Here is a 27,290-nt window from a genome sequence, read left to right as displayed (position 1 = left end):
CCTGGTAAGAAACCTGGGACTGTGTATGTTCCCTTCAGGCACAGAAGGCCGAAGAGAACCATGTTTCTGGTTGTATTATGATGAATTTCCTTTTTCTTGTTGGCCACCCAAAGCAATATTCTGTTGGAAATTCAGGATATAAAAGTAAATAAATAAATAGGAGTATATAGCCCTCGCGATTGGCAAGCAGTATGAATTGCATGAATTGGCTAGGCCTGGTAAAAAAAAGTACCTCATGACATTCTGATCAGCAAACTAACTAAAAGTGGGCTAAATGGAACAACTATTAGGTGGATCCACAGTTGGGAACAGAATCAGACTCAAAGAGTGCTTATCAATGATAGCTTCTCAAACCGGGGGAAGGTAATAAGTGGGATACCGTAGGGCTCAGTCCTATTCAACATTTTTATTAATGACTTGGATGAGGAGGTGCAGAGAATGCTTATGAAATTGCAGATGACACAAAATTGGGTGGGACAGCTAATACCTTGGAAGACAGAAACAAACTTCAAGGTGATCTTGATAGGCTGGAGTGCTGGGCTGAAAACAACAGAATGAAATTTAATAGAGATAAAAGCCAAGTTCTACACCTAGGTAAAAGAAACCAAATGCACAGTTACAAGATGGGGGATACTACAAACGAGAAGGATCTTGGAATTCTTGTAGATCACAAGCTGAATATGAGCCAACAGTGTGATGTGGTTGCAAAAAAAGCAAATGATATTTTGGGTTGCATTAATAGAAGTATAGCTTCCAACTCTCGCAAGGTACTGGTTCCCCTCTATTCGGCACTGGTTGAGCCTCATCTTGAGTACTGCATCCAGTTCTAGGCACCACACTTCAAGAAGGATGTAGCGAAGCTGGAGGGGTTTCAGAGGAGGGTAACGAGGATGATCACAGGTCTGGAAACAAGTCCTATGAGGAGAGACTGAAAGAACTGGGGATGTTTAGCCTTGAGAAGAGAAGACTGAGGAGAGACATGAGAGCACTCTTCAAATACTTGAAAGGTTGTCACACAGAGGAGGGCTAGGATCTCTTCTTGATCATCCCAGAGTGCGGGACACGGACTAATGGGCTCAAGTTACAGGAAGCCAGATTTCAGCTAGACATCAGGAAAAACTTCTTGATTGTTAGAGCAGTACAACAATGGAACCAATGACCTAGGGAGGTTGTGGTCTCTCCCACACTAGAGGCATTCAAGAGGCAGCTGGACAACCATCTGTCAGGGATGCTTTAAAGTGAATTCCTGCATTGATCAGTGGGTTGGACTCGATGGCCTTATAGGCCCCTTCCAACTCTACTATTCTATGATTCTGTGATCATGGTGGGTAGCACATGGTCCTCATCCAAGACTGATAATGGGGGGGTCCATTGATTGGATGGATGGATGGATGGATTAAATGCCTCATAAATAAATTTCTCTAGGCAAGTTATTGTTATTTCAACGATATAAAACTTATAAACATGTCAACACAGCATAAAATACAATTTCAGATAAAGGAGGGAAAACCACATTGCAGGGACTAAGATAATAAAACACAAATACACTAAAATGTTTTAAAAGTCTTTAAAAGACTTTAAGTATAGAAATGTAATAAATAAAATAATAAAAATAAATAAATAAAAGATATATAAGGCCTGAGAGAACAGGAAAGTCTTCTCCTAGCACCGTGAAGATAGTGGGGTCCCCAGACATGTTGCCCTTGGAGAGCATTCCAGAGCTGGGAAGGGGGCACCATTGAAAAAGTCCTCTTAATTTGCACATGTGATTCCAGGACCAGCCTTTGGGTCAGTTCTGCCACAATTTATTTGTCTGTTGTTTTCCCACACCAACCTCAGTGCTGGTGTAGCACAGTGGCTCAAAGACTGAGCGGAGAGCCAGGATATCCCTGGTTCATACCTTGCTTCTGCTATGAACTCACTAGATCATCTGAGTGGCTCTCTAGTGCCTAGCTCTCAGTCTTTGCCCTCACTTCTGCAATATGGGGATAATACCTCCACTAGAACTCTGCAGGATTGTGGAGATAATGTATGTGCGACACTTGGAACCCTCCAAAGCCACCATGTAAATGCTAAGTTTACATGAGAGCTTTGGCTATTGGGCAGTATAAAAATGTAATAAATAAATAAATGTGTTATTATTTGCTCATCTTCTACTTTCATCTCTTCCCCTCCTTCCCAACAACCATAGGAACTAAACTCCGTTTTCTGTGCAGGATGCCTTTATTTATTTATTTATTTATTTATTTATTACATTTTTATACCGCCCAATAGCCGAAGCTCTCTGGGCGGTTCACAAAAATTAAAACCACAGTAAAACACCCAACAGGTTAAAACACAATTATGAAATACAATATAAAAAGCGCAACCAGGATAAAACCACACAGCAAAGTTGATATAAGATTAAAATACAGAGTTAAAACAGTAAAATTTAAATTTAAGTTAAAATTAAGTGTTAAAATACTGAGTGAATAAAAAGGTCTTCAGCTGGCGACGAAAGCAGTACAGTGTAGGCGCCAGGCGGACCTCTCTGGGGAGCTCGTTCCACAACCGGGGTGCCACAGCGGAGAAAGCCCTCCTCCTAGTAGCCACCTGCCTCACTTCCTTTGGCAGGGGCTCACGGAGAAGGGCCCCTGTAGATGATCTTAAGGTCCGGGTAGGTACATATGGGAGGAGGCGTTCCTTCAGATAACCTGGCCCCAAACCGTTTAGGGCTTTAAATGTCAATACCAGCACTTTGAATTGGGCCCGGACCTGGACTGGCAGCCAATGAAGTTGTAAAAGGACTGGCGTAATGTGATCTCGCCGGCCAGTCCCTGTTAATAACCTTGCTGCCCTGTTTTGCACCAGTTGAAGTTTCCGGACCGTTTTCAAAGGCAGCCCCACGTATAACGCATTGCAGTAATCCAAACGAGAGGTTATCAGAGCATGGATAACTGTAGCTAAGCTATGTCTGTCCAGATAAGGGCGCAGCTGGTATATCAGCCTGAGCTGATAAAAGGTGCTCTTTGCCACTGAGTTCACCTGTGCCTCAAGTGACAGTTCTGGATCCAAGAGCACCCCCAAACTACGGACCCGATCCTTTAGGGGGAGTGCAACCCCGTCCAGGACAGGGCAAACATCACCTCGCCGGACAGAAGAACCACCCGCTAACAGTACCTCCGTCTTGTCTGGATTGAGTTTCAGTTTATTAGCCCTCATCCAGTCCATTACCGTGCCCAGGCACTGGTTCAGAACAGCCACTGCCTCACCTGGGTTTGATGAAAAGGAAATGTAGAGCTGGGTATCATCCGCATATTGATGACACCTCAGTCCACATCTCCGGATAACCTCCCCCAGCGGCTTCATGTATATGTTAAACAGCATGGGGGATAAGATAGAGCCCTGTGGAACCCCGTGGCTTAGGTGCCACGGCACAGAGCAATAATCCCCCAGCACCACCTTCTGGAATCGGCCATCCAAGTGAAACATATTTTATATTACTTCAAATCAGAGAACTATTATTTTATTTATTTATTTATTTATTTATTTATTTATTTATTTGATTCCCACCTTTTCCCCAATACTGAGACTCAAGGCTACTGTATAAAATTAAAACCCATACAATTAAAACATATAAATAGAAATCTACAAAAGTTAAAAATATAATTAAACCTGCTGTAATATTAAATCATTTAAAATATTGAAAATACAAATAACAACTTTAAAAAATCCAACGCATAAACAGAGGTCCAGACTATTTCTCAAAGGCCTACCGGAACAAAAATGTTTTTGCCTGCCTCTGGAAGCATAGCAAGGAGGGGAGCCAGTCTAGCTTCCCTGGGAAGGGTGTTCCAGAGCCTTGGAACAGCCACAAAGAAGGCCCTCTCCCAGGGTCCCACCAAGCGTGCCTGTGATGATGGCAGGACTTAGAGAAGGGCCTCCCCTGAAGATCTCAGGGCATGGGCAGGCTTGTAAGGGAGAATACAGTCTTTCAGATAACCTGGCCCTGAGCTGTATGTGGCTTTATAGGTCATAACCAGCACTTTGAATTGAGCCCGGAAACAGAACAGAATCCAGTAGAGCTGTTGTAACATGGGAGTTGTATGCCCCAGTAACCAGCCCCAGACAGCAGTCTGTGTGTTTGAGGATGAGAAGTATGTTCTCTCGTAGTTTGCAAACAATTCTGTAACAGACAATCGGAATATCTCCTGATGCTGAGTCCACGGCTTTACTGTCTTGACCAATATTTTTGATCTTTGCCTTTCCAGTAGATATGCAGTTAGGCATTTAGCACACATGCCCCCCCCCCCCACACACACACGAATAATATAATCTTCCTTGTCTGGATGGCAGCCAGCCATGTTACTTTGAAATGCGTCAAGGAGAAATTGTCAAGGAATACAAACTGCCTACTTCAGGCTCTAATCGAATTGTACACATTTACTCCACTCTCTCTTCAACCTTAAATGTAATCATAATATGAGTTTTCAAGGCATAATTAAAGCTTGTTGTTGGGGCTATTCTTCCTCTAGTTAAAACTGACTGCATCTCAGTGAGGGTAGACTGTGTCTTCTATTGAAACTGGTAAAATAATCTCCTCAGGACTGTGTGATAACTAGGGATGTGGAAGAAATTAATTTCAGTTAGGTTTTGATCAGGATTTTACCTAGTTTGCACCTTCTGGACTGAACACAGACTTGGAGGCAATATGCGGTTTTTAAAAATGCACATTTTTTAGCTTGCAATGTGATTTGTTGACCCAAAAAATGTGTTCGACAACATGCAAATATTTAAAAAATGTGTATGAAGAAATCCATACTTTTGAAAAAATGCATACAAATGCGCTTTAATCAATGGGAGAGGAATGCATGCATTTCAGAGATGCACACAATTGATGCATAGATTTGGAAAAATACACACAAAATATGCACAGATTTTCATGCCAAAAAAAAAGCAAAGCTTGTAATCTGAAACAGATTCGAGTCAGAACGAGCTTTGAGATTGGATTTGGAGAAATTTGGCAGGCATGAGTTGTGTTGATTCGCGCATCCCTAAGGATTTACGTGGACCACTATCATTGTCCTGCCTATTTTAGACTCTTCTCAAAAGTGTTTGCCTATTTGCTGGCTGGCGTATTTGAGAGAGAGAGCGATAGCTGGTTTTGTGAAGGAGGAGAGTCTGAAAGAAGACATCGTGCTTAGTTGTTTTCTAACCATGCAATGGTGAGCACTAGTTGGAGCCTGCACAAGTGTTTCCTCTGGATCATCACTTTCAGAGTTGAAAATTTGGCGTCCAGAATGATGATTCAGAGATTAACTAACAGCTGATCATTATGTCTGGAGGTCATAAGAACTGAGTTGCTGGAACAGCTTAATGCTTATCTGGTCCAGGATTGTGTTTGCAACAGTGAGCAACCAAATGTCTCTGGAAGCTCACAAGTAGGACTTGATGGTGAGGGTCAGAGTTTAAATGCACATCTGTTGACATAAATTAGTCTGTTTGAAAGAGCTAAATATTAAAAACAAATGGAAAGCATGACATTGGAAAACAGTGGATGAGTCCAAAGCTGCTGAGGACTCTTATGGAAGGCACCTTCCATTCATAGAAGGTTGTTTTACCTTCCATGCCAGAGCAGACTTCCCCAACCTGGTGTCCTCCAGATGTTTTGGACTACAACTCCCATCAGCCCCAGCCTCCTAACCTATGCCCAGAAGCTGTTCTGTGTAGTATCAAAAATCATTAACGTAGTGACGAAACAGAAATGTTACCTTGGGAAAGCCAATTTGCATCACTGAATCAGAAGCCTTGGTAAGGTCTGATAACAGTCCTCTGTTAATTTGGCTTGAATTAACGATGGCTTCTCACACAGTCATAAACTGGCAGTTCTGTCTGGGTGTGTAAGGGCTTTCTACAAGACATACTTTGGGAAATGAGTTGGCTAGCCTTTATACTACGGGTCTAAGACAACTTGCTGAAAACCTGCAGAACCGCAAATCTTCAGACCTGCTTGTCAGATGGGAGCCAGCCACAGGAATATATGCTCTCTCCCTTTCCTTTCCCCCTTCCTTTGTCAGCCTTCATTCAGCATTACATCTGTACAAATGCTAACTAAGCTTAACACTAACAGAGTTGGAAACTAACCAGACCTTGAAGTGGAATGTGAGTAAGGGTAGCTTCCAAGGTTTGCAGGAACTATAGAAATAAAATGAAATAAATAAATAAATAAAAACAGCCTTGCATCTGCACTTGGCCCAGCTACTTTCCATAATTTCTTCTTCTGAGGCCTGGTATAACTGTGCTATGCATTAATTTCAGATCATTGTGAACCGGTTTAGGCCACTGAATTGTGTTGTATTTGTGCCCAGTCCTGGAAACCCTTTTACCCTAATTTAATGCAGTAAATCCAGGTTTATTCTGAGAAACATTAGTATTCTATTACTTCATGGCTTTATGTTCCTGCTGTTGTTAATTAGGGGTGCAGAAAATTCAGAGCACTGGCTGTCCATGCAGTGAAGTGGTCATCTGATTGCTAGAACCAAGACTAAACATCAGTGCACAGCATGTGCTGAAAAATGATCTGGTGGTGAGGTCAAACAGTCAGGCAACTCAGTGCACTTTAAACTTGTTACACAGATAGGGCTAACATTTGACTGAGTATCAGACACACGTAAAAAGGTCTACAGGATCTGGCTCCAGTCCATAACATTTGTGTCTCAGCAGCATCACTATACTTTATTCAATGCACAAGGAGTAAGGGAGTATTTATTATTTATTTTATTTATTAAAACATTTGTATCACACTCTATATCATTGGGATCTCAGAGCAGCATACAGATAAAATCAATTCAAACAGTATAAAACCATAAATAATGTACACAGCTAAAGACGTATTAAAGCATTAACAAGCTAAAAACAGTAGAAAATTTAAATATAAGATGATGTGTTTTGTTGCAATTGGCAGATCCGTTACAATACCTCTTTATTGCTATCTGTATGGAAGAGAACTGAGTCATTTTTTTATTTCTCAGTTGGTTTAACCCTTTTGTTAGAAGTTCTTAGTACATACTGATATTTAAGGCTGTGATTCAGAGGCATACATATTGGTCTTGTTCAAAAGACACCTTAAACCATGGTGGTTAAGCTAGAAAGCCAGGCCGTGTTCAGAAGACATCTTAAACCATGGCTTTAACCACAGTGAGTAAGGCTTTTTGCTTTATTCACCGTGATTAAAGCCATGGTTTAAGGTGTCTTCTGAACACAGCCTGGCTTTTTAGCTTAACCACTAGGATGAAAGCCATGGTTTAAGGTGTCTTCTGAACGGGGCCACTTTCCAGTTCTGCCACACACCAAATTGTGTCTGCAAGTCCATTGGTGATTTTCTCTTCTGGATCATAGCTCCTCTGTCAAGAACCCACTTTGAAAGTTTCTCTAAGTTTTGAGAGCACCTTGTCATACTTTGTTGCAGACTGTGATGTAAAACATCTAATCCCTCAATGTATAGGTATGTGGAGAGGATTTGGGGGGAAATTACACCATTTAAGGTACTTTTGGGGGCACTCTCATTAGGGGCCTGAACGTATAAGCCTCTTGTGTTTTAGACCCTGGTGGTCCTAATTCTGCACAGATGGGAAAGAAATTGGGGGCTATCAGTTTTGGTGGGAAGGAAACTCTACTCAATAAACACTGTAAGCTGAAAAATTAAGTGCTAGAGTGACTGGTGTAGACAGTAAAAGAAGAGAAGACAAGAACATAAGAAAGAAGAAGGGGAAAAGAAACCAAAAGGCAGGAACTAATAGGCTAATTTTTCTTCAAAGGTACTTGAGTGTTAATATCCAGCTAGGGAAGGTCATAACTGCCAAATAGTAAAGAGTTGTTTGGCACTGGGTTCATTTGTATGTCCATCTTCTGCATTGTTTTTGATACATTTTTTACAGAGTTAACTTATATTATACAGAGAAAATGTTTAAGCAGCTGTCAGTGCAGCGATGGATTACCAGGCTGATTTTCCACATAATCTGTAATTGAGAGACTGTCGACTTGCAAAGTAGCAAATGCAGATAAAACAGATCCCCAGATTGGGACACAATAGCACTGTTAGTAATTTGTAAAATTGTCTAACACAATTAGGCTAGGATTTCAACTGCAGCACAAGGTGGTTATTTTTATTTATTTACTATTTAAAATACTTATTGGCCGGTGTGTGTGTGTGTGTGTGTGTGTGTGAATGTGTAGAAGCACTTGGAATCCTTGTCTAATTGTCTTAGACAATTTTACAATTTACTAACAGTTGCTGTTGTGCCCAATCTGGTAATCTGTTTTACTTGCAGTTGCTCCTTTGCATGCAACAACTACCCCACTGATATCAACTAATGCAGATATGAGCATGTACCTTCAGTGGTCTGTTCCTATACAGAAATGAATGGGGACCTTGATGCACACAAGCGATCCAGTGGAACCGTATGAGCATGTGGGTTTTCTGATGTGGACTTCTGTTTAGTTGAATCGGTATATGCCTGTTACGTTGCCATGTGCAGAGAAGAGAGTACGTTAAGTTAATGAAAGACAGTGAAGCAGGAAAGAGTAACCAACTTGGTATTCTCTCCTCTTGTGTGTTTTAGGTTTATTCCAATCTATAGGGGACCAAGTCACACCTACAAGGTACAACGGCTGATGGAATTTACCTGCTACACTTTCAGAATACAAGCTGTAAATGATGCTGGGGAAGGACCTTTCTCAGAAGTGTTTACCTTCAGCACAACCAAATCCATTCCTCCTGTCATCAAAGGTAAATAAGATGCAACTCCTGGTTTGAGTTGGGAATGGGCAGGTTAATCCATATAGGTCACTTCTCTAATGTTTTTCACTTTTTACTATATAATGTATATGGCGTTTGTTGCATACACTCAATAGTTCACTCTTAAGGAGCCTTGGACTGGGTTCGAACAACATGATAACCAACAGTGGGTTAAATAGCCAACTGTGTGTTAAATAGTCAGTGGTTGGTTATTGTGACATCTGTCGGGACTTTTTCAGTTGGTTATTTGGCTGAAAAAACCAATGCAAATAACCAACGCTGTGCAGAGTTGATTATTTGAACGTATCGGACACCATTGACTATTTAGTTTCACACAGTTGGTTATCTTCAGCGACTACAGAGTCCCCTGGCAAGAGTGACCAAAGCGGCGCTGCCACTCTAGTCCAGCCAGCAGAACTTGCAATGGCTAATGGGATAACAGCAGGAGGACTGAGCAGGGGAGACAGGATGGGAGATGTGTCAGTCAAACACACTGTTGACTAATAGTCAACTCAACGCTGGCCTTAATCCACACCACGATTGATTATAATCATGTCGTGAGGGGAGTACCCCTCGATAATCAACCGTGGAGTTGACTATGAACCCACCATTGACTATTGTGTTGTCTGAATGCAGCCTTGATTTCACTGGTGCAGTATGCTAGTAAGAAGCCTACGAGGCTTCCAGATGAGACTTTTATCGCACCATCGCCCTGCCTCATTCATGGAATTTTATGCAGAGTCCAGATGACATTGTTGTCCATTCATAACTCATATTTCCCAACTGCTTCTTTTGCTTTTTCCCTTACTCTGGAAAATCCATTAATAAAAAAAGAAAGAAAAAGATAGAATAAGCTGTACAATGCCTTCTGACTGCTAGCACTAGGACACCTCAGTCTGGAAGGACACCTCAATAAGACTTTATTGTGGCATTGCCATGGAATGTTCACTCACATTTTACAGGGGGTCTGTATGACAATGACATTCATTGTATTCCTTCCATGTTTTCCCAATGCTGCTTCCACCTTTTTTTCTTACTGGAGGAAGCTCTACCCTTCAACACTACTGTTCTGTCTTTTTAAAGAGTCATGGCTTTGATTGGCTAGTGAGTTATCTAACAGCAACAACTTCAGCATAACCTATGCTGGCATGCTGGCAATAGGAATTGTGGCTTTGGCCTGTGTGACATTATTCATCAAACACACTTTTTTTAAAGAAATAAACATTTGTTTCTGTGGCCACAAACCAGGTTTGCTGTTTTGTTTTGTTTTGGAGGTGGGAAAAGGTTAGGATAGCTTGAATGTTGATGCAGTTGATCTAGCCATCATCATAGGGGCAGATGCTTGATTGCACAACGAGTTCAATGGGGCTATTCTTTGTTGTGCAACAGCCATCACGTGGCTTCATACTTTATTGATAGATCAGACTCCTGTAGCTGATAAGTGACATATGGTGTCTTTGGTCTGATAGAAGAGGATTTCCTCCTCACTGCTCCCCACCCCAAGGGTGACACTCAGCTTGCGCTAAGGCAACAGGGTATCAACTGATAGCAACTCATGCTTCCCTCCCTGGCCTGAACTCACCCTGTAAATCCAAATCACAGTCTCAAATGGACAAGTTCTAGAGACCTGGCTGCATTTGTCTGTTATACCAGAAACAAACAGAGTGCTGTACCACCTAAAAGAATAACAAGTCCATCAGAATCTGCTAATATTTAACTGTGTTTTTTTTTCAATAAAGAACCAAATTCTGCAATCAGAAGAACGTTTTTCCTCTTCATAACCTTATTCCTACTTTCTCTTCCCTTCTTCCATTTCAGCTCCTGTTTTTCAGTTTTCTTACAAAAGAATAAGAGTTAGGGTGGGTGGTGGCCAGGGGCTTGATGAGTTATGTTTAAAATTGGCAATAAATTGAATGACACTTTGCAAATCTCCTGTCTGTTTCAGTTATCGATTCTTTTCCTTTTTTCACAGTTCCCACCTTTTCTTTTTGTTAGGCTAGGTTTTTTTTGAGTACACATATTTGTCCACTTTTTTCTTCTTTCATTTGCTTTATGTAATTGTATCTAGGTTTCCCTTTGATTTTTCTTCCTTCCATGATATATTGGAGTATTTGTTAGAATGTGCCCCGTCATATTTGATCACCTCTTCACTCTTTGCATCTAATCCCTCCAATTCCATCCAGTATTTCTACATTATTTTTCTTCCCTGTCCAGTTCACTTTACACATTCGCCTGAAACCCTATGTTTCATATGTATGTTTTCATAAATTTCATCATTCCTCTTAACACAATGTTCCTTCTTATAAAAATGACTGTTATGCCATATCAATCCTGCTATAAATTTCTGCTTTGTTGTTATTTTGCTACACAGGTGAAGTGTTCCACTTCTTCAATTGACCCCCATGGAGTAAATGTAAACACTTCTGGCAAAAAATACATCATATATTCAAAAAGTCTGTGCAGGATGGGGGCGTGAGACAAGAAATAGGACCCTTTTGCCGATTATACTACTATAAATCAAACTCCATTGCAATAAATGGTTTCTTAACTATCACTGGTAGAATCTCTGTTTATTTTAGGCCATAGCTCTGAAAAAAATGAATTAATTTTATTTAATGTATTCTGCAAATTAAATTATAAGGAGGAAAATTATAAATAACATTTTGCAATATTTCCTTTTGCATGTGTTGATTAATATGTGGAAATTTTTATTTTAGCTCCTCGGGTGAGACAGTTAGAAGGAAACGCCTGTGAAATTGCATGGGAAACAGTACCGCCTATGAAGGGAGACCCAGTCAGTTACATTTTACAGGTTCTGGTTGGAAGAGAGTCCGAGTATAAACAGGTAGGAAGAGAGCGCCGTTTTACACAAAGGTGGTATAACAAGATTAGATTTCCTTCTGATATGTTTCTTTCCTACAGGTCGAGTTCATCTATTACTTTAAATTTTGCAGCATGCATGAGAAGTTCAGGGGGAAAAAATTGTTATGTCCCATTCGCAATATCTGTTGTATCCCATTTGTGAATAAGGAAATTAATCATAGCCATAAAAAATTACTTTCAAGTTCAGCTTCAAGTTTTCCCTTAGGATTGGCATAACGTGTGACCCACAAAGTCAAGAAGTACTGGCAGTGAAGGCTGGTGGCTCTAATGTCAGTAGGGCAATAAATCTGCTCCAGGTTTCAGTCAGAATTCTAGAGGAGCCATCCAAGGTATGAAGCTTGGGTACCAGACAACCCTCAGTCCCAGGTTTGAATGTAGCTTTCCTGGGATGAGCAAATACAAAGCTCCCTTTCAGAACCTGGTGTGATTTTTTTTCCTGCTGCAGTGTGAACTGCTGGGCTACACACAGATTCACACACTCCTCACTCATCTAATGCAAGGCTCAGGATCCTGTGGCCCTCTAGATGTTGTTGGACCCAAACTCCCATGAGCCCCAGCCAGCATCGCCAAAGGTCAGGGATGATAGAAGTGGCAGACCAAAGCATCTGGAGGGCCACAAATCCAACCCCCAACCCCAATGAAACACCTTCTTGGCCCTGAACCCAGTAATCATGTTCATCTCTCCTTGTTCCTGATCCACAATGCTTTGGGCAGATGCTTGGCTTTTTCTTAAGAAAAAATAAAAATAAACCTTTCAGGTGCTTGGAAAGTTTATTTGAGAAGTCTTTTTAAAAAACGCCCCCAAAAAATTGCTGTGGAGGAAGGGGAGGGGTTGGCTTTGTCATTGCCATAACGGCCAGTCCATCTGCACTTTGTACAGCTGGTTTCCGCTAGAAACAGAAGGGACGGTTTGCCCCTGAGCTTGGTTCTCTGCGGATGGTTGCCCATTTGGCCAGAAGAAAGAGGCAACTGTGGTTCTGCAGCAGGTTCAACATTCTCTGCCTGCATGCTCACGAATGCAGTACCAAGATGTGTACACAGCCTTGGGCACATCTTGGCATTCTGCATATCTTCCATCATAAACATATGTAGGCTAAATGAAGCCTTCGGTGTTTTCTTTTCATTCTCATTGCAACGATTATGTCTGAGCAGGGCCGGCCCTATCATTATGGGGGCTCATGCTCCCACATCAGGAAGCAGAGTGGGTATTATTATTATTATTATTATTATTATTATTATTATTATTTACATTTCTATACCGCCCCATAGCCGAAGCTCTCTGGGCAGTTAACAAAAGATTAAAACAGTAGAAATTGATATACAAATTGGTGCAAATTGCACCACTCCCCTCCTGCCCTCACTAGGAGGGCCACCACTGCCTCCTCCAGCCTGTCCTCTGGAGAGCCTCACCAGTCGCTCCCCTGCTGTGGCATTTGCCCCAGCCAGAGAATGGCTGGCAGCGCTCTAGAGAGCAACCTGCTGAAAGCGCCACTACTTTTTCTTACTGTAGGTGCCGGGGCTAGTAGGTGCTGATCTCTTATGAGAGTTCAGCCCACTTCTTGCAGTAGTTCAGCCAAAGTCTCGTGGCTGGGGCATAAGATGGGAACAGCCGGTCAGGTAGGAGCAAGCAAGTGGTCAGGTGATAGGGGCAACACCACCGCCTCATTTGAGGTGGCTGAGCCTGAGTCTGAATGCTTTAAGACTCCAGTCTTGCCTTGTACTTCTCATTTATTACATTTCTATACCACCCAGTAGCCAACACTATCTGGGCAGTTTACAAAAAAATAAAGCCCTTAAAAGTACAATAAAATCGCATAATATAATCCCATTTACTTATATAAAAGAACTATTTTTAAACAATCAACAATAAAAAAAAAAAAAAACAGAACCCATTAAAGAAGCCTTATCATATGCTGTCAAATGCCTGGGTGTAGAGGTAAGTCTTAAAGTGGCACCAAAAATATGATAGTGTTGGTGCAAACCCCACATCACTTATTCTGCAATCGAGGGGCCACCAACGAGAAGGCCATCTTGATGGCCATCCTCCAAACCTCCCTCGGATGAGGCACTTAGTGAAGGGCCTCAGATGATGACATAGTGTACAGGGAGGTTCATACCAAGCAAAGCACTTTTCAGAGCTGAGGTAGCATGGTGGCTAAGAAACTGAGCTTACAAATCAGGAGGTCTCCAGATCACATCACTGCGCTGCCAATTAGCTCTACGTTCTTTACTCTTCTGAGCGTTTATTATTATGCATGTATAACGTGCAGGCAGAATGGGTGCTCCCTGAACATCCTCTCAGTTATATTCTCTCTCCAGTGTGTATGATGGCTTGTCCATTTTCTAAGACTGTCTTAACACTGCACTTACCTACAATCCCATAGCAATTGTACCGATTCTACTGTAATTGTTGGTGGTGTGATTGCTCCCCATTTGCACTGATTTCTGCCTTTCCACATCCATCTGACACACGGCTGATTGCATGACTACTGCTGGCTAAGTCCTAAGGTACCTTTTAAGGCAAGCCCTTGCAAATTGCTTTGGGAGCCAAGCATTCATGGAAAAGCAAACTGTTATAACTTCCCATTTTGACACTTTCCCCAGAAAGAATGTACTTGAATAAGTGCCGACACTTTTTTCATGTATTACATGTTCCTCAAAATGGGAGTTGGAAGCAAGCCCTCCCTACAAAGTTGTGAGCAGATGACAGTAGAGGTGCAAAGACAGAAGAGCCAGAAAGGACGAGGTAGAATAATGGAAGAGTTAGGAAAATGGTTTCAGGCAGCCGGCTCGGGTCGACTCAGCCTTCCATCCTCCCGAGGTCGGTAAAATGAGTACCCAGTTAGCTGGGGGAAAGGTAATAACGGCCGGGGAAGGCAACAGCAAACCACCCCGCTATAAGGCCTGCCAAGAAAACTTCAGCGAAAGCTGGCATCCCTCCAAGAGTCAGTAATGACTCAGTGCTTGCACGAGAGGTTCCTTTCCCCTTTCCTTCCTAGGAAAATATACTGAATATGACAAGAAAAGTCCAAGGAGGTGCCAAGAAGCTGGAGATAAACATTTTGAATGCACAAGAAGAGGGCCCTTATAAAAAGAAAAGATTCACAATTAATTATAAAGCAGTTGCGAACCTGCTCCAGTTATTGGAGGATTGGTGGTGGAAGATGCACTAGCCAATAGGTACCCTCTTCAGCCAGCTTTTTGCAAGTTGAACCATTCCAATAACCTGCAGACTCATTTTTTCCCCCAGTGCTTGCTTTGTTTACAGAGCAGTGTAGGTGCTCTCCAACCTCCTTTCCTATTCTTAAAATCTTTCGCTTTTCTTCACCCTTACATTACCAATGTCATATCAACTATGGCCCCGATAATAAGGGAAGCAGAGGGAGAAAATTTCCATTTCTGGTTCTTTCTATGAGTCTTTCTGTGATCTCCTCAATTGACTCATCCTCATTTTCGAGAGCTGTCTCTCCTATTATCTCTCTGGAAATTATACAAATGTCTTCTCAGAAGGAGTGCAATAGGATCTCCAGCTGAGGGCCAGTCATCCAGCAGATTCACGCTGACTTCATGCAAATGAAGAGTCTTGCAAATGAAAATATTCAAGACTAGCTGGGTCTTGTGTGCAGTTCTCTGTAGTGATTAAATCGTACACCTCCATTTTGTAAAGCACATTTCTAAAAACACTGGGGTGGGGTGGGGGTTTCTCTGCACCTCTATAACTACAAATCAGTGGAAGTGTAGTTGCTGTGTATTCAGCCATTTGTGGGGTCTTTTTCTGACATTTTTAACAGCTATTGGGCAGGCAGGCATATACTTATTAATGTACTTATTAATTACATTTCTATACCACCCCACAGCCAAAGCTCTCTGGGCGGTTCACAAGAATTAAACCCACAAATACAACTTAAAACTATATCAAAGCTGAAAACTACAATATGAAAGTACAACCAGAATTAAACCTATCAGCAATGCAGAGATTTGAAATACAGATTTAAAACAACAGAACTAAAAGACTGAAATGCCTGAGGAAATAAAAAAGGTCTTCACCTGGAGCCAGAAAGAGCACAGTGTAGGCGCCAGGTGAGCCTCTCTGAGAAGTTCATTCCATATCCAGGGCGCCACAGCAGAAATGGTAGACACCTATCTCACGGTAGACACCTTCATGGTAGAGACCTACCTCACTTCCTTTGGTGGGTGTTCCTTGAGCAGGACCACTGAAGATTATCATACAGTTGCATACAGCTCTTACTGCCAGTAGCTGAGCTTTAGGAGAGACCTCCCATCCTCTTAGAATAGCCGGGGGGGGGGGGGACTGAACAAAAGCTGGGAAGCCATGAAATGAATGGTGGTTGGGGTAAGGGAGCTTGGCTATATGAAGAATGCAGGAGGACCAGATATGGTTCCCAAGGAGGACCAGATAGAGCCGCTGGGTCTGAGATTTTTGTGCTAAAGGCTTGTATCCAGTAGATTTTATCCAATGTTACTCTTAACTTAAGTCCCATTCATTTCAATGGGTCTACTCTAAGTAGGGCTAAAATTGGATACAACCCTCAAATGAAACTGGGCGGGGGGGGCTGTCTAAGTGCTCGGAAAGGCCTGGTGTGGGTGTGTGGTGTCGCGGTGTCGATAATCGACAACATTGCAATTGCGCATCCACCCTGGGGCTTTCTGCCGAAGCTGCGGAGAAAAATGGTCGGAGATTTATCCCAACTTTTTTCTCCAGAGCAAAGCAAGGGTGCACAAGACGTCATCAAGTCAGCCCCAAAGCCTCGCTTTGGAATCGCAACGAAGGCGTGGACAGGTGGTGCCTGGTGGAAGGCGACCTGCGATTGGTTGCCTTCCACCAGGAAGGCGGTGGGGATGGCTCCAGTCCCCAGCTGGCCGCCCAGAAAACCCGCGCTCCCCCCTCAGTGTCGGGATTATCTGACACCACTCTAGGGGAGGTGAAGTGGGGGGGTTCCAAGGGAAGTGGCGCTAACCCAGTGCCATGAAGACACCCCCTTAGTCCTGTCCAAAATAATAAAAAGGAGAGGTTCCTGCCAGAACTTCTTAAAGTCCAAGAGAGATACAACCAAAAAGTTAGTTGGGACAGGAGAAGAGGAAAGAAGAAGAAAGCCAGGAAATTCAGAGACATTATACTTACATAATGACCAGGTGGGAATGGACAAAAAATAATACAGCTCTGAGCAGGGAGGGACCAGGTGCAAGTTAGTCCCCGTCAGTCCAATATATATATAACACTTCAGTGGATTTCTTTATTAGACAATTATGTTCATGTTTCCATGTGGCTAGAAGAGAAACAAAAACTGGTCTTCTTTTAAGAGCAGCAGGACTGAATATATCTCCAGGTGATGCTTGCTTTGGCATGGACATAAGGCATTATTAACTGCTAATGTCTGCAGATAAAGCTGCTACTAGGTCACAGAAACAGAGGCCTGTTTGGGTTTTTTAAAGTTGACAATTGTAAAGTTTATTGTAATAATCAAGTAGTAGTAGTAGTAGTGGTGGTGGTGGTAGTTATTTCTAGAATTTGTATCCTGCTTTTCAAAAGCAACAAGTTCCTAAAATGGCAATATTGGAAAATAATATTATATTAGAAAATTACAAAAACATACTGACATTAGTGCTTAGAGAAAAGGAGAGCAAATTCAGCTCAGGGTCTAGGAGAGAGAGAGGGGGGGGAACAAATTTAAAAAAGCTTAATAAAAGGAAAAGAGGGAAAACAGAATAGTTACACTGATAATAAAAATAGTGGAAAACAAGTCTTCAGAATTTTTCAAATTGCACATCAGGGTGCAACCCTATGCATGTTTAGACAGAAAGAAAAGCCCTCCCAGCATTCGCCAGCCAGACTTTTTTCCTGTCTAAATGTGCATAGGATTGTGCCCTTAGTTGGTAATTTGAGGCTGCAGTGCAATGCACACTTACATGGGAGTAAACACCATTGCATACAAGTGGGACTTACTTCTGAGTAGCCATGTATAGGGTTGTACTGTTAGGCTGTTAACAAACAAGGCTGGTCTGATTCACCAGGAGGTCTTAATAGTAATGGACATGCTGTCATGAAGAAGAACCAGTCTTTCCCATGTAAAAAATAATAGCACCTTTTAGTGCTGGGAAATGCAATATTTCCCCAACAACAACAATAAAGACATCAATATCACAGCCAAATGGGTAACAAGTACATATTTCTTCTCTCTTTTTTTGATAATGATCTGGGATGGCTTTCAGCTCCACATCTCCATTTGCAGCTATTTGTAGGAATTTGTTTACAACCAGTGCCCACTCTGTATAATTGGCAAGACGTGTTGCTACTTACAGGTGGGGTGGGTGGGTGGGGCAGCTTGGCTACAGCTGGCGCTGGTTCATTTTGCCTCAATGACTGTTGATTCCATCTTCGCACATTCGCCCTTGAGCTTGGACTTTTGTTTTCGGGGGGTTTAGGGTGGGGAAGGAGCCTGGAGCTTAGAGAGAGATAGGAACCTTCCTGCAAAATAGAAGCAATCAGCAAACTGCTTGCTCCCAATAAACGGAATGAAACATTTGCTTCCCACAGGAATCGCTCTGCTTACTGGTAACTTTACTGGTAACTTCAAGGCCAGGCTGCAAGAAAGCCGAAGATGTGCTAAGACCAATTTATAATACACAGGAATTGTGCTGGCAACATGCTTTTTCTTTCTTTCTTATTTTATCAGAGATTGTGATTTCTATTTAGACGGTTTGGGGGTGGTTCTTTTCCTCTCCGTCATCTGTTTATAGCACAGGTCACGCTATCAAATCAAACAGGTTTTTTTGTCTATTGTAGTGATATATTTCATTATTTATTTTAAGTATTTCTATACCATCTTTCTGAAAGCAACCAAGGTGGTGTTCAAAAAAAATTAAAAACAAATAAAGCAGTAATAAAATAAAAAATAAACCACCCTGCATGGTTGACAATCCACCCTGTGGAAAACACACTACATTCAGACAACACGGTAACCCATGGTGGGTTAGCGTGTTTTGTGAACCCAGACTAACACATTTATTTATTTTGGCATAAGCTTTCACGGACACTGAAAACTCAACCTCAAATTGGTCGATCTTTATACACGTGTGGTGGTGGGGAGGAGGTATGTAAACAGTGATGTCAGAGGGGACTGAATTGCAAAGAGTATAATTAACATTAACTTCTGCAGCATATTCACTATCAGCTTTTGAACACAGATGCTCATATCACAATAAATTTGCTTTGAAAAAGCACAAGACTCTTTGGTGGTTTGATTGACTACAATATTCCTCAAGGAATGTTGCAAAGGTCAAAAGTGATCATATGATGGCAACATCAGAGGCCCTCTTCCAGGTGCCTCTACCAAAGGAAGCTAGGCGGGAAGCCACAACAGAAAGGGCCTTCTCAGTGGTGGCACCCCACTTTGGAATAAACTCCCCAGAGAGGTTCACCTGGCACCTATGTTGTTATCTTTTCAGTGCCAGGCAAACACCTTTCTTTTCAATGCCAAGCAAAGACCTTTTCAGTGCCAGGCATTTTAGAAACGAAGTTCTAGGTTTTTATAGTTGCTTTATCAATTCCTGTGCTGTTTATTGTTTGCATTGTGTTGCATTTTATTCTTTTAACTATTTATACTGTATTCTTTATTTTTAACTGTGTTTTAAAATGGCTTTTCAGTTTTTTAATTGGTGTAATCCGCCCAGAGAACATTAGTTATTGGGTGGATTAGAAATGTACTAAATAAATAAATAAATAACCAATTTGGATAGCCTTAAAAAGGCATTGGATAAATTCCTGGAGGAGAAGGCTATCAATAGCTACTAGTCATGATGGCTATATTTTCCCTCCAAGATCAGAGGCAGTAATGCCTACATGCACCGGTTTCTGGGGGACATGTATGGAACAGTGCTGTTGTGCTTGTGATCTGCTTGTGGGCATCTAGTGGTCACTGTATGAACAGAATGCTGGGCTAGAGAGGCCTTTTGTCTGGTCCAGGACGGCTCTTTTTATGGTTTATTTTTTAAGAGGCAGGGCACGGGATGGGGGCTTTGCACATCCCCAGGTGCAGTGCACGCTCATCATGGGCTAGTGATGTGGGTGTAGAGCCTTCAGTGCACAGAGTTTTTCCCATGTACATCCACAGAAGAGCAACTCCAAATTGTCATGGTGAAGCATATATAGAACTGCCCGCTTCCATGGAATTGAATGGGAGACTTTACCTTTGCAGGACCACCACGTGCCCATCACTGCACGAGGCTCTGAATCAGATTGACTGAACACTTTAAAGTACATTTCCCAAATCTGACAAAACAAAATTTCGGGAAGCAGAAAAACCAATAGCTGAGATTCTTATTAATCTTGCTGTACCTACCGCATTTTGCTTCAAGTCAGGGACAGTAACCACGCAAAATAGTTCACTTTTACCTCTCCTAGTTGACTTAATAAACTTTGCTAGGAAGAGACTTTTTTGTCTCTGTATATAAATATCTTTTGAAAGTTGCAGCCAACAATAAATAAATGTCTCTCAATCAACTGTAGCCCTGAGTGGAATAATTACACTTCCTTCTCGAGACCTGTTTTGTTATATATAAACCCCTTTTCCACAGCAGATGGTTATGGGTGTAATTTGTGCCTTAATATTGAGTGTAGACTCCATGTGTGTTCTCTTGCTAGGACTGCTTGCCGGTATTGATCCCTGCTCTGGTCTTGTTGCCATGTTGCCCGCACGCTTGTGTCTTTAACTCAAACAACTCTCTATGCTTGTTTAGACGTTTTGAGGGAAAGTCAGAAAGGAGAGTTATTTCCTTTATATAGCACTGCTGGTGAGCAAAATTTAAAGTCCTTCTTTTCCTAGTCGTGCCACACCTCTCTGCAGTGGTCCTAGGAACTGGAACTGTATTATTATGTACATAGTCAGCGCACAAAATGTAGGATTTGGCATCTTGTGAATCTGTATGTGTGTATATAGAGAGATCTTGCTTCAAGCCCTTATGGTTAGTGTGTCTGGAAAAATCTCAGGAGCTGGACTTGGAATTGGGGAGAGGAGAAGAAAGAGCGAGATATCCAGAGGTCTGGGGATGGGAATTTAAGTGGCCTCTATACCACTTTTCCCCTTTTTCTGGCTGACCAAATTTCAGAAATCTGCACATTTTGGATGGAGATTAGATAGTCACAGAATTGAGCTCTTTATGATACAGACTTACAGTAGTTGTTTTTAAGGGACAGTAGTTTATAAGTGGCAGTCCCTTTTTTATAGCATCTGTCTTAAGGACATAAAAAAGCCACGCTAGATCAGACCAGGGGTGATTTCACATGAAACTTCAGCAAACTACCTAAAAATAGATTCACCAAGATTTCTAGGTGATTCAGGGAACACTGACCCCATCCCCTGTGGGTATGTTGTCATCTTGCATGAAATTTCAGGTGGTCTCTTTTTATTTCTCTTTTTCATATTGTGAAATAGATATAAAAGATTCAAGATAGAGAACGTTACCTAAAAGTGAAATACTAAATATCTAAACCTGATCTTTTCAAATACATCATTATTGTATCAACCTGGGTTGGCCAAAACATGTACAAGCTTTTGAGTTATGCAGAAGTCTTCTCCAAGTGTGTGCATATGGCAGCTTCCTGCACTCAATTAATTGCTATAATGCTTGAACGAAAGCACAAGAAGTAGCCTTTTTCCCCCAAGAGAACAAATCCTTGACCTTTGCAGGAAGCCAGCTATGTGGACATCGCTGCCTTGGTCAGCTCTAGTTTATCTGTGTATGTGTAAGTCATACACAGTCACGCACACACAAACACGATGTTGGATGTAGACCATAGAAAGTTGTGTTTAAATATCACTCAGGGCATGTCTACACCAGTCGTTATCCCGGGGATCATCCTGGGATCATCCCTGTGTGTCCAGATGATGCACAGGGATCCCGGGAGCAGGGAGGGATGATCCCTCCATTTCCCTGGGATATCGGCAGGCCCTTTTACCCTGATTTTTCCCACTGTCGTGGGACGATCCCGAGGTGGTGTGGGCAACCATCCCGGCTTCTTCCATCCTCCCTGCCATCATCAGAGGGAAAGAGCCGGGCTGGGGAGAATCCAGGGCCATCGGGCGTGGGTGGGGAGTGAGCTCGGAGCTTTTTTTTTAACTTACTTTTTTGCGGGAGCGCAGGTGTGCTCCAGGTACTATCTTTTTTAAAAAAATGGCCAGCGCAACGTCCTGCTTCCTCCCTGGATGTTGTGCACCGCATGCGAACCCAGGGGGAGGATCTCGCCATCAGCATATCACAAGATCCTCCCCCTTCCCTCCCCTGGTGTAGACATGCCCTCAGTCACAAAACTCATTGGGTAGCCTTGGGGAGATCACTGTCTCTAAGCCTCACTTCCTCGTCTGCAAAATGGGAACGATCGTGGCAATAGTAATAGCTACTTTAAAGCACGTTGCCTGGTTCCAATTTCTAACTTACATTTCCTGTTACTGTGCTTTGGTTCTCTATTCAGATTATGTCCAAGATATGTTTCCTATGAATAAAATCACAATAGCCTAATACGTCAAAATGAATTGTTAATTATTTGGTTAAAATTCATATCAGTGCAGTTAATTAGCTATGGCTTATTTTATATGTCAACATAATTGCACAGCAGCCACTAAAGGCTCTTGCTATCAGTGTTTGCTTCCTTCTCTTCAACTTTGTGTAATGAGACAGAAAAGTTGATGATAGGAAGAATAACAAGGCAATTCCCCTTTGGTAAAGCACTTCAGTTGACTTGCAAATGTGGCTTGTTAGTAGGAGAGATATTTTGTAAAGCAGTTAAAGGTTTAGGAGATTGTGCCAAGGTGACAAAATAAAAATCCAAACATAGTTTCATTAATTGTTCTCCCATGGGTGAAGAAAATGGGGTTGTTGTTTTTAAAAATTAAACCTTTATTTATCAAAATATAATGTGGTGGAAACCTTGGAAACTAACAGTGCAATCCTGTGCATGTTTATTCAGAAGTAATTTCCACTGGCTTCATTGAGAGGTAACGCTAAACCATGGTTTATCATGATGGAAGCAAATGGAGGTGAGTCTTCTGTTCATACACTCTCCCCACTTCTGGCACGGCTGCGAGGAGATTGGAAGTTTTTATTTCTATTTTAAATTAACCCCTGCTTGTTGAGCGTTCTGAACCTGGACAAACTGTGGCTAATCTTAACTATGATTTATTAAAACAAGCCAACTTCAATCCATAGTTTATGAAGCTAGCCTGTTTCAACTAGCCATATGTAAGATGAACCACTGTTTACACTGTGGATGGCAAACTAACTATGGTTAGTCTAAAATGGAAGTGGAAGCTTCATGTGCTCACAACCATGCCAGAGGAGCGGGGATGGGGGAATCATGGAAGCCCTGGGCTGTCATAGGCTCTTCCTCATAATGGTTTAGCATCACACTCAAACCAGGCAATTACACATAAACCAGTGGGGCTTACGTCCTAGTAAGTGCGTTTGGGACTGCAGATCCTATGACTGGTGGGATAAAAGGATGGAGACACCTGCAGTTGATGCTGTTCATCTTTCTCTGAAAAGCCAAATTATTAGACTCTTCAAACTGTTTTCACGAAACCTCACCAGATTATACACTTTAGAAGAATTTCAGCATACAGAGCTTGCTTGGCAAACATCGTCAGTCAAGAATAAAATCTCCAGAAGAGGGTCTGTTACTATAACCTCCTCCTCCACTTCAAATACATACGATTAATTCCAAAGCATGTAAGCATCAGATTTAAATACTTCTGAAGCTGAGTCCTGTTGGCGACAGAACACAATTGAAGAAAGCTCAATAAAGTTTGTTCGCCTCTGGGACTTTTGTGGAAGAAAACGTTTCTAAAGATTACAAGTTATTGAAGAACAGGGAATTGAAACATGTCAAGGATAGCTTCTTGTTCATGCCCCTGGGCTTGTCTTGATTAAGGGTTTGCCCTGGGGTGGATTTGCAGTAGCGGAAGGTCATCTACATGATGGAGCCGCCATTGCAAAGCCATCCAGGGGCAAACCCCAGAAACTGCGCTGAAAAAAAGTCGGGCACTTACCCCGACTTTTTTGTCTGCGGAGGCGTGTCACAGCCGATGGCACCCCCTAATTGGTTGCCATCAAGGCAGAGGCCTGGTCATTCAAGCTTTGTGCTACCCTTGGGGTACTTGTGGGGTGCCTGGGTTCCTCAGGAATCCATTTGATTTATTTAAATTCAAACTTGTTCATTTCAAGCTGTAGTATTCAGAAAAAGAGTAAAAAAAAACACCTGCCCATCTTTGCTTTTACAGCAGTTATCCTGAGTTGACACAAAGCAACACAAAGTGGGGAGAAGAAGTATTTTGCACCTACTTGAAGGACAAAGACAAGAAAAATGGTGCAAAGGAAAGAGTTGTTTAATTTTTACGAGGGCAGGTTTGCGTAGAAAGGAATGAACTCTTAGAGCTTCCACGTGTACAGCTGCACTGCAGGGTTTGTTTTGTTGATGTCATAATTGTCTTGTGATCGTGCTTTTACCTGACAGGCGGGGCATGTGTTAGAGCAACAGGCAGGTGTGCCTACAAATCAAGGAAGCAAAATTAAAAAGGCAGATGTCGTGACTTATGTTCGGAGCTGACCTTTCCTGAGCTTAGCAACCGTTCTCGTATTCCTTTTCCCCATTAGTTGACATGGAAGTGGAGAACCTTAAGAGGGTTATTCATGATAGCGAGTCACCGAGGTTTTATTTATTTATTTCATCTATATCCCACCTTTTTTTCCTCCAAGGAACCCAAGGCAGCATACATAATCCTCTCCATTTTATCCTCACAACAACAACAACCCTGTGAGGTAGGTTGGGCTGAGAGTCTGTGACTGGCCCAAAGTCACCCAGTGGGTTTTCATGGCCGAGTGGGGACTAGAACCCGGATCTCCCAACTCCCAGTCCAACACCTTAGCCACTACACCACACTGCACCCTGTACTGCCACAGTTCCAATCCGGTTGACTGAGGCGGAATTCAGCTTAAACCTCAAAAATAAAATAAAGGTTCTAATCTTCATGTTTTTGAAAACTTTGGAAGGCCTGGAAGCAAAGCTTGCAGATCTGAGAAATAACCATCACAGCTACTTTCCATACACATTCCTTACCATTTAGCTTGTATTCCAGTAATGTTCATCTTCATCCATAGAGTTATCGTCTCATTCTCAATTCTGTGTGTTCCCGATTTTTAAACAGTGGACTGAACGTGGAGCTCCCAACACGAAACTGGGCGCTCACTTCTCCCCTTGACACCCCCGTCCTAAAATCTGCTTCAGACAGTTGGGGGACCCTCTGGAAAAGTGAGGTGGCTCCAAGAGCTACAGGGGAAGTAGGAATAGATTTTGTTAAAAACCCTCTCTTCCACTTACATTCATCGAGGTCCTCCTGGATCCAACCCATTATCCTATTTGCTAGCCTTTCCCATTCTGGGTCCCATTCTGGTTGACTCCCATCACCCCTAACCATTGGACATGCTGGCTGCATGTCCAGTGGTTGTAAGCCAAAAACATCTGGGGACTCAAGGTTGGGAAAGGCTGCTATATACTAACAGCAAACATGCTCTTAGGGCAGATCTTTATTTAGCCAAAACATCACCAACCACATACAAGAGGGAGATATAAGCAGGTTTGGGAGACCCCCAAAGTTTGCAGAACTAGTAAACAGCTCAATGAAGGCAGAGCAAGGTCAGTTCGCATGGAACACTGAGTGCCAGGGGGAGGGATGGAAAAGCAGGGAGAAGGAGTGGATGGAATGAAGTATCCTGGAAAAGGATTTCCCGGCTGGCTGGAACTCCGAACAGGAGCACTCCATGCTGCGACTTTTCGTTGCAGTAGCTCCCACTTGTATCCCCTGTTCCGCAAAGAGAATTCTTTCTTTTTCCACAAATAGTACTTCCTGCAGTATTGAAATGGGAAGCTGCCAAAAAAAAAAAAAGCAGTTAAGAGAATATTGTGAGCCACCACCAAAGGTGCTAGCTGTGAAAACAAGGGCTTAAGCAATATGTGACGCAATGTAACCTTTGCTGTTAAAATTAAAATATTGACTACTTGCTACATAAATTGTTGAAAGTGTTTTGTTATTTACAAAGGTTGTTGCTAACTCCCTTTTGTCTTCTTATGCAGATTTGTATTTTCTACCTGTTAGTGACTCATTTTCACTGAGTCATAATTTCCCTATGTTTTATTAGCATGAATTGGTGAAATCTCAGCCGTAATCAATAATAATAATATGGGTAAATGTACCCAAGAGAAATGTTCTGGCTTTCCCCCCTAACTATTGTGTGTACCTAGTAAACCACTGCTTCTCACTTGCTATTCTTTGGATGGAAGGAATCATTTATCCATCACAATCTTAGTTTAAACATGAATAATGCCTGATTTTCATCTTGGTTTGATGCATATAATGTGTGTGTTTAGTACACATTTATTCCCTCTTTGTAATTATGGTGATTAAGTATGGTTTGCACATGCAAATGACTAGTTCATTGCAGAGGAGTTGTTTTATTTCTGGCAATACACTCCACCATGATGGGACCTTAGAAAAACTGAGTCCCCATTTTTCATGCTGTGCTGTGTAACTTACAGCTGTCTCTTGTTGCAGAAAAGTAGATGAATAAGCAAAGATATTTTATGTTTAGCTCTGTCAATGTTTGATCACCATCACTGAAGGACAATCATCCTTCCATCTGGCAGAAAAAAACAGAGGCAGCTTCTGAAGTGTTCATTGCTGCACTGATAAAACTATTGTGTAATTGTGATAAATGTCCTGTCTTCTTTGCTATAAGGGGTTATGAATTATCTCTATTCCTTCAGAAATCCAAATAAATCGGCCAGGTCTGCTTGTTGGACATTTTAGGTAAGGTGAAGACTGAGTAAATTGGATTGATTGGTGCATTGATTCCCTCAGTGGTCTCATTGTTTGAAGCCTTTTTTTCCAGGAATTCAAATTTTATTGCTCAAGTATATTGCCCCCAAATGTTGCGCATGCCTGGCCACAGATGTGTACAGGGACTGGTATTTAATTATGTGGACTTTGTGATTGTTCTGGATCAGGGGTGCACAGCCTGCGCCTCCCCCCCCTCCCGCAGGCTTTACTTGTGGCCCTCCATGGGAGCCCCAACCATGGAAGCCCAGCACCAAAATTCCCTCCCACAATGATCCTGATACAGATTGCTTTTACCTTACTGTCAGCATCCCATGTGGTTTTCAGGGATGAGTCAGTTGTGCATCCCTGCTCTAGATCTACCTAGTACAGCATGTACTGCAGGCATCTTTGGTGAACTGTAAGTGAACTTTAATTGAGGCTGGCACTAGATGGAATGGAAATCATAAGGTTGCTTCCAAAAAAAACGGCAATCCTATGTCACGTTTCCCTCCTCTCTCTGCAAAGTACAGTTAAGATGCATGATGTGACATTACCCTGGACATTCTCTCTGTACAACATGAGGTTGTGTCATGCAGTTTCTTCATTGCACATTAACACACACAGAGGCAGCCAATAATGTGGAGCGGTGCTGGGCAAACAGAACATATTGTCACGTCATGGATTTCTGCTAACATGACGTGGGGAAAGAAACAGATCTCAATGTGAGATTGCAGTTTTGGATGGCA

At 42.1% G+C, this 27,290-nt stretch overlaps 1 protein-coding gene across 2 annotated transcripts in view; it reads left to right on the top strand.

The window, feature by feature from the left end:
* The window catches only part of FNDC3B (fibronectin type III domain containing 3B), a 328,130-nt gene that overhangs the window by 294,674 nt on the left and 6,166 nt on the right, over positions 1 to 27,290 (top strand). For both annotated transcript variants that reach the window (XM_063131975.1, XM_063131976.1), the window contains exons 24-25: positions 8,601 to 8,767; positions 11,494 to 11,621. In XM_063131975.1, the coding sequence (XP_062988045.1) occupies positions 8,601 to 8,767; positions 11,494 to 11,621 (295 nt within the window). The remainder of the gene's footprint in view (positions 1 to 8,600; positions 8,768 to 11,493; positions 11,622 to 27,290) is intronic.

Source organism: Elgaria multicarinata, chromosome 8 (assembly GCF_023053635.1).
Source record: "Elgaria multicarinata webbii isolate HBS135686 ecotype San Diego chromosome 8, rElgMul1.1.pri, whole genome shotgun sequence".
In the NCBI taxonomy this organism is placed as follows: Eukaryota; Metazoa; Chordata; class Lepidosauria; order Squamata; family Anguidae; genus Elgaria; species Elgaria multicarinata.
Note: the sequence above shows the minus strand (reverse complement) of the source record. Positions and strands in the feature narration are given on the sequence as shown.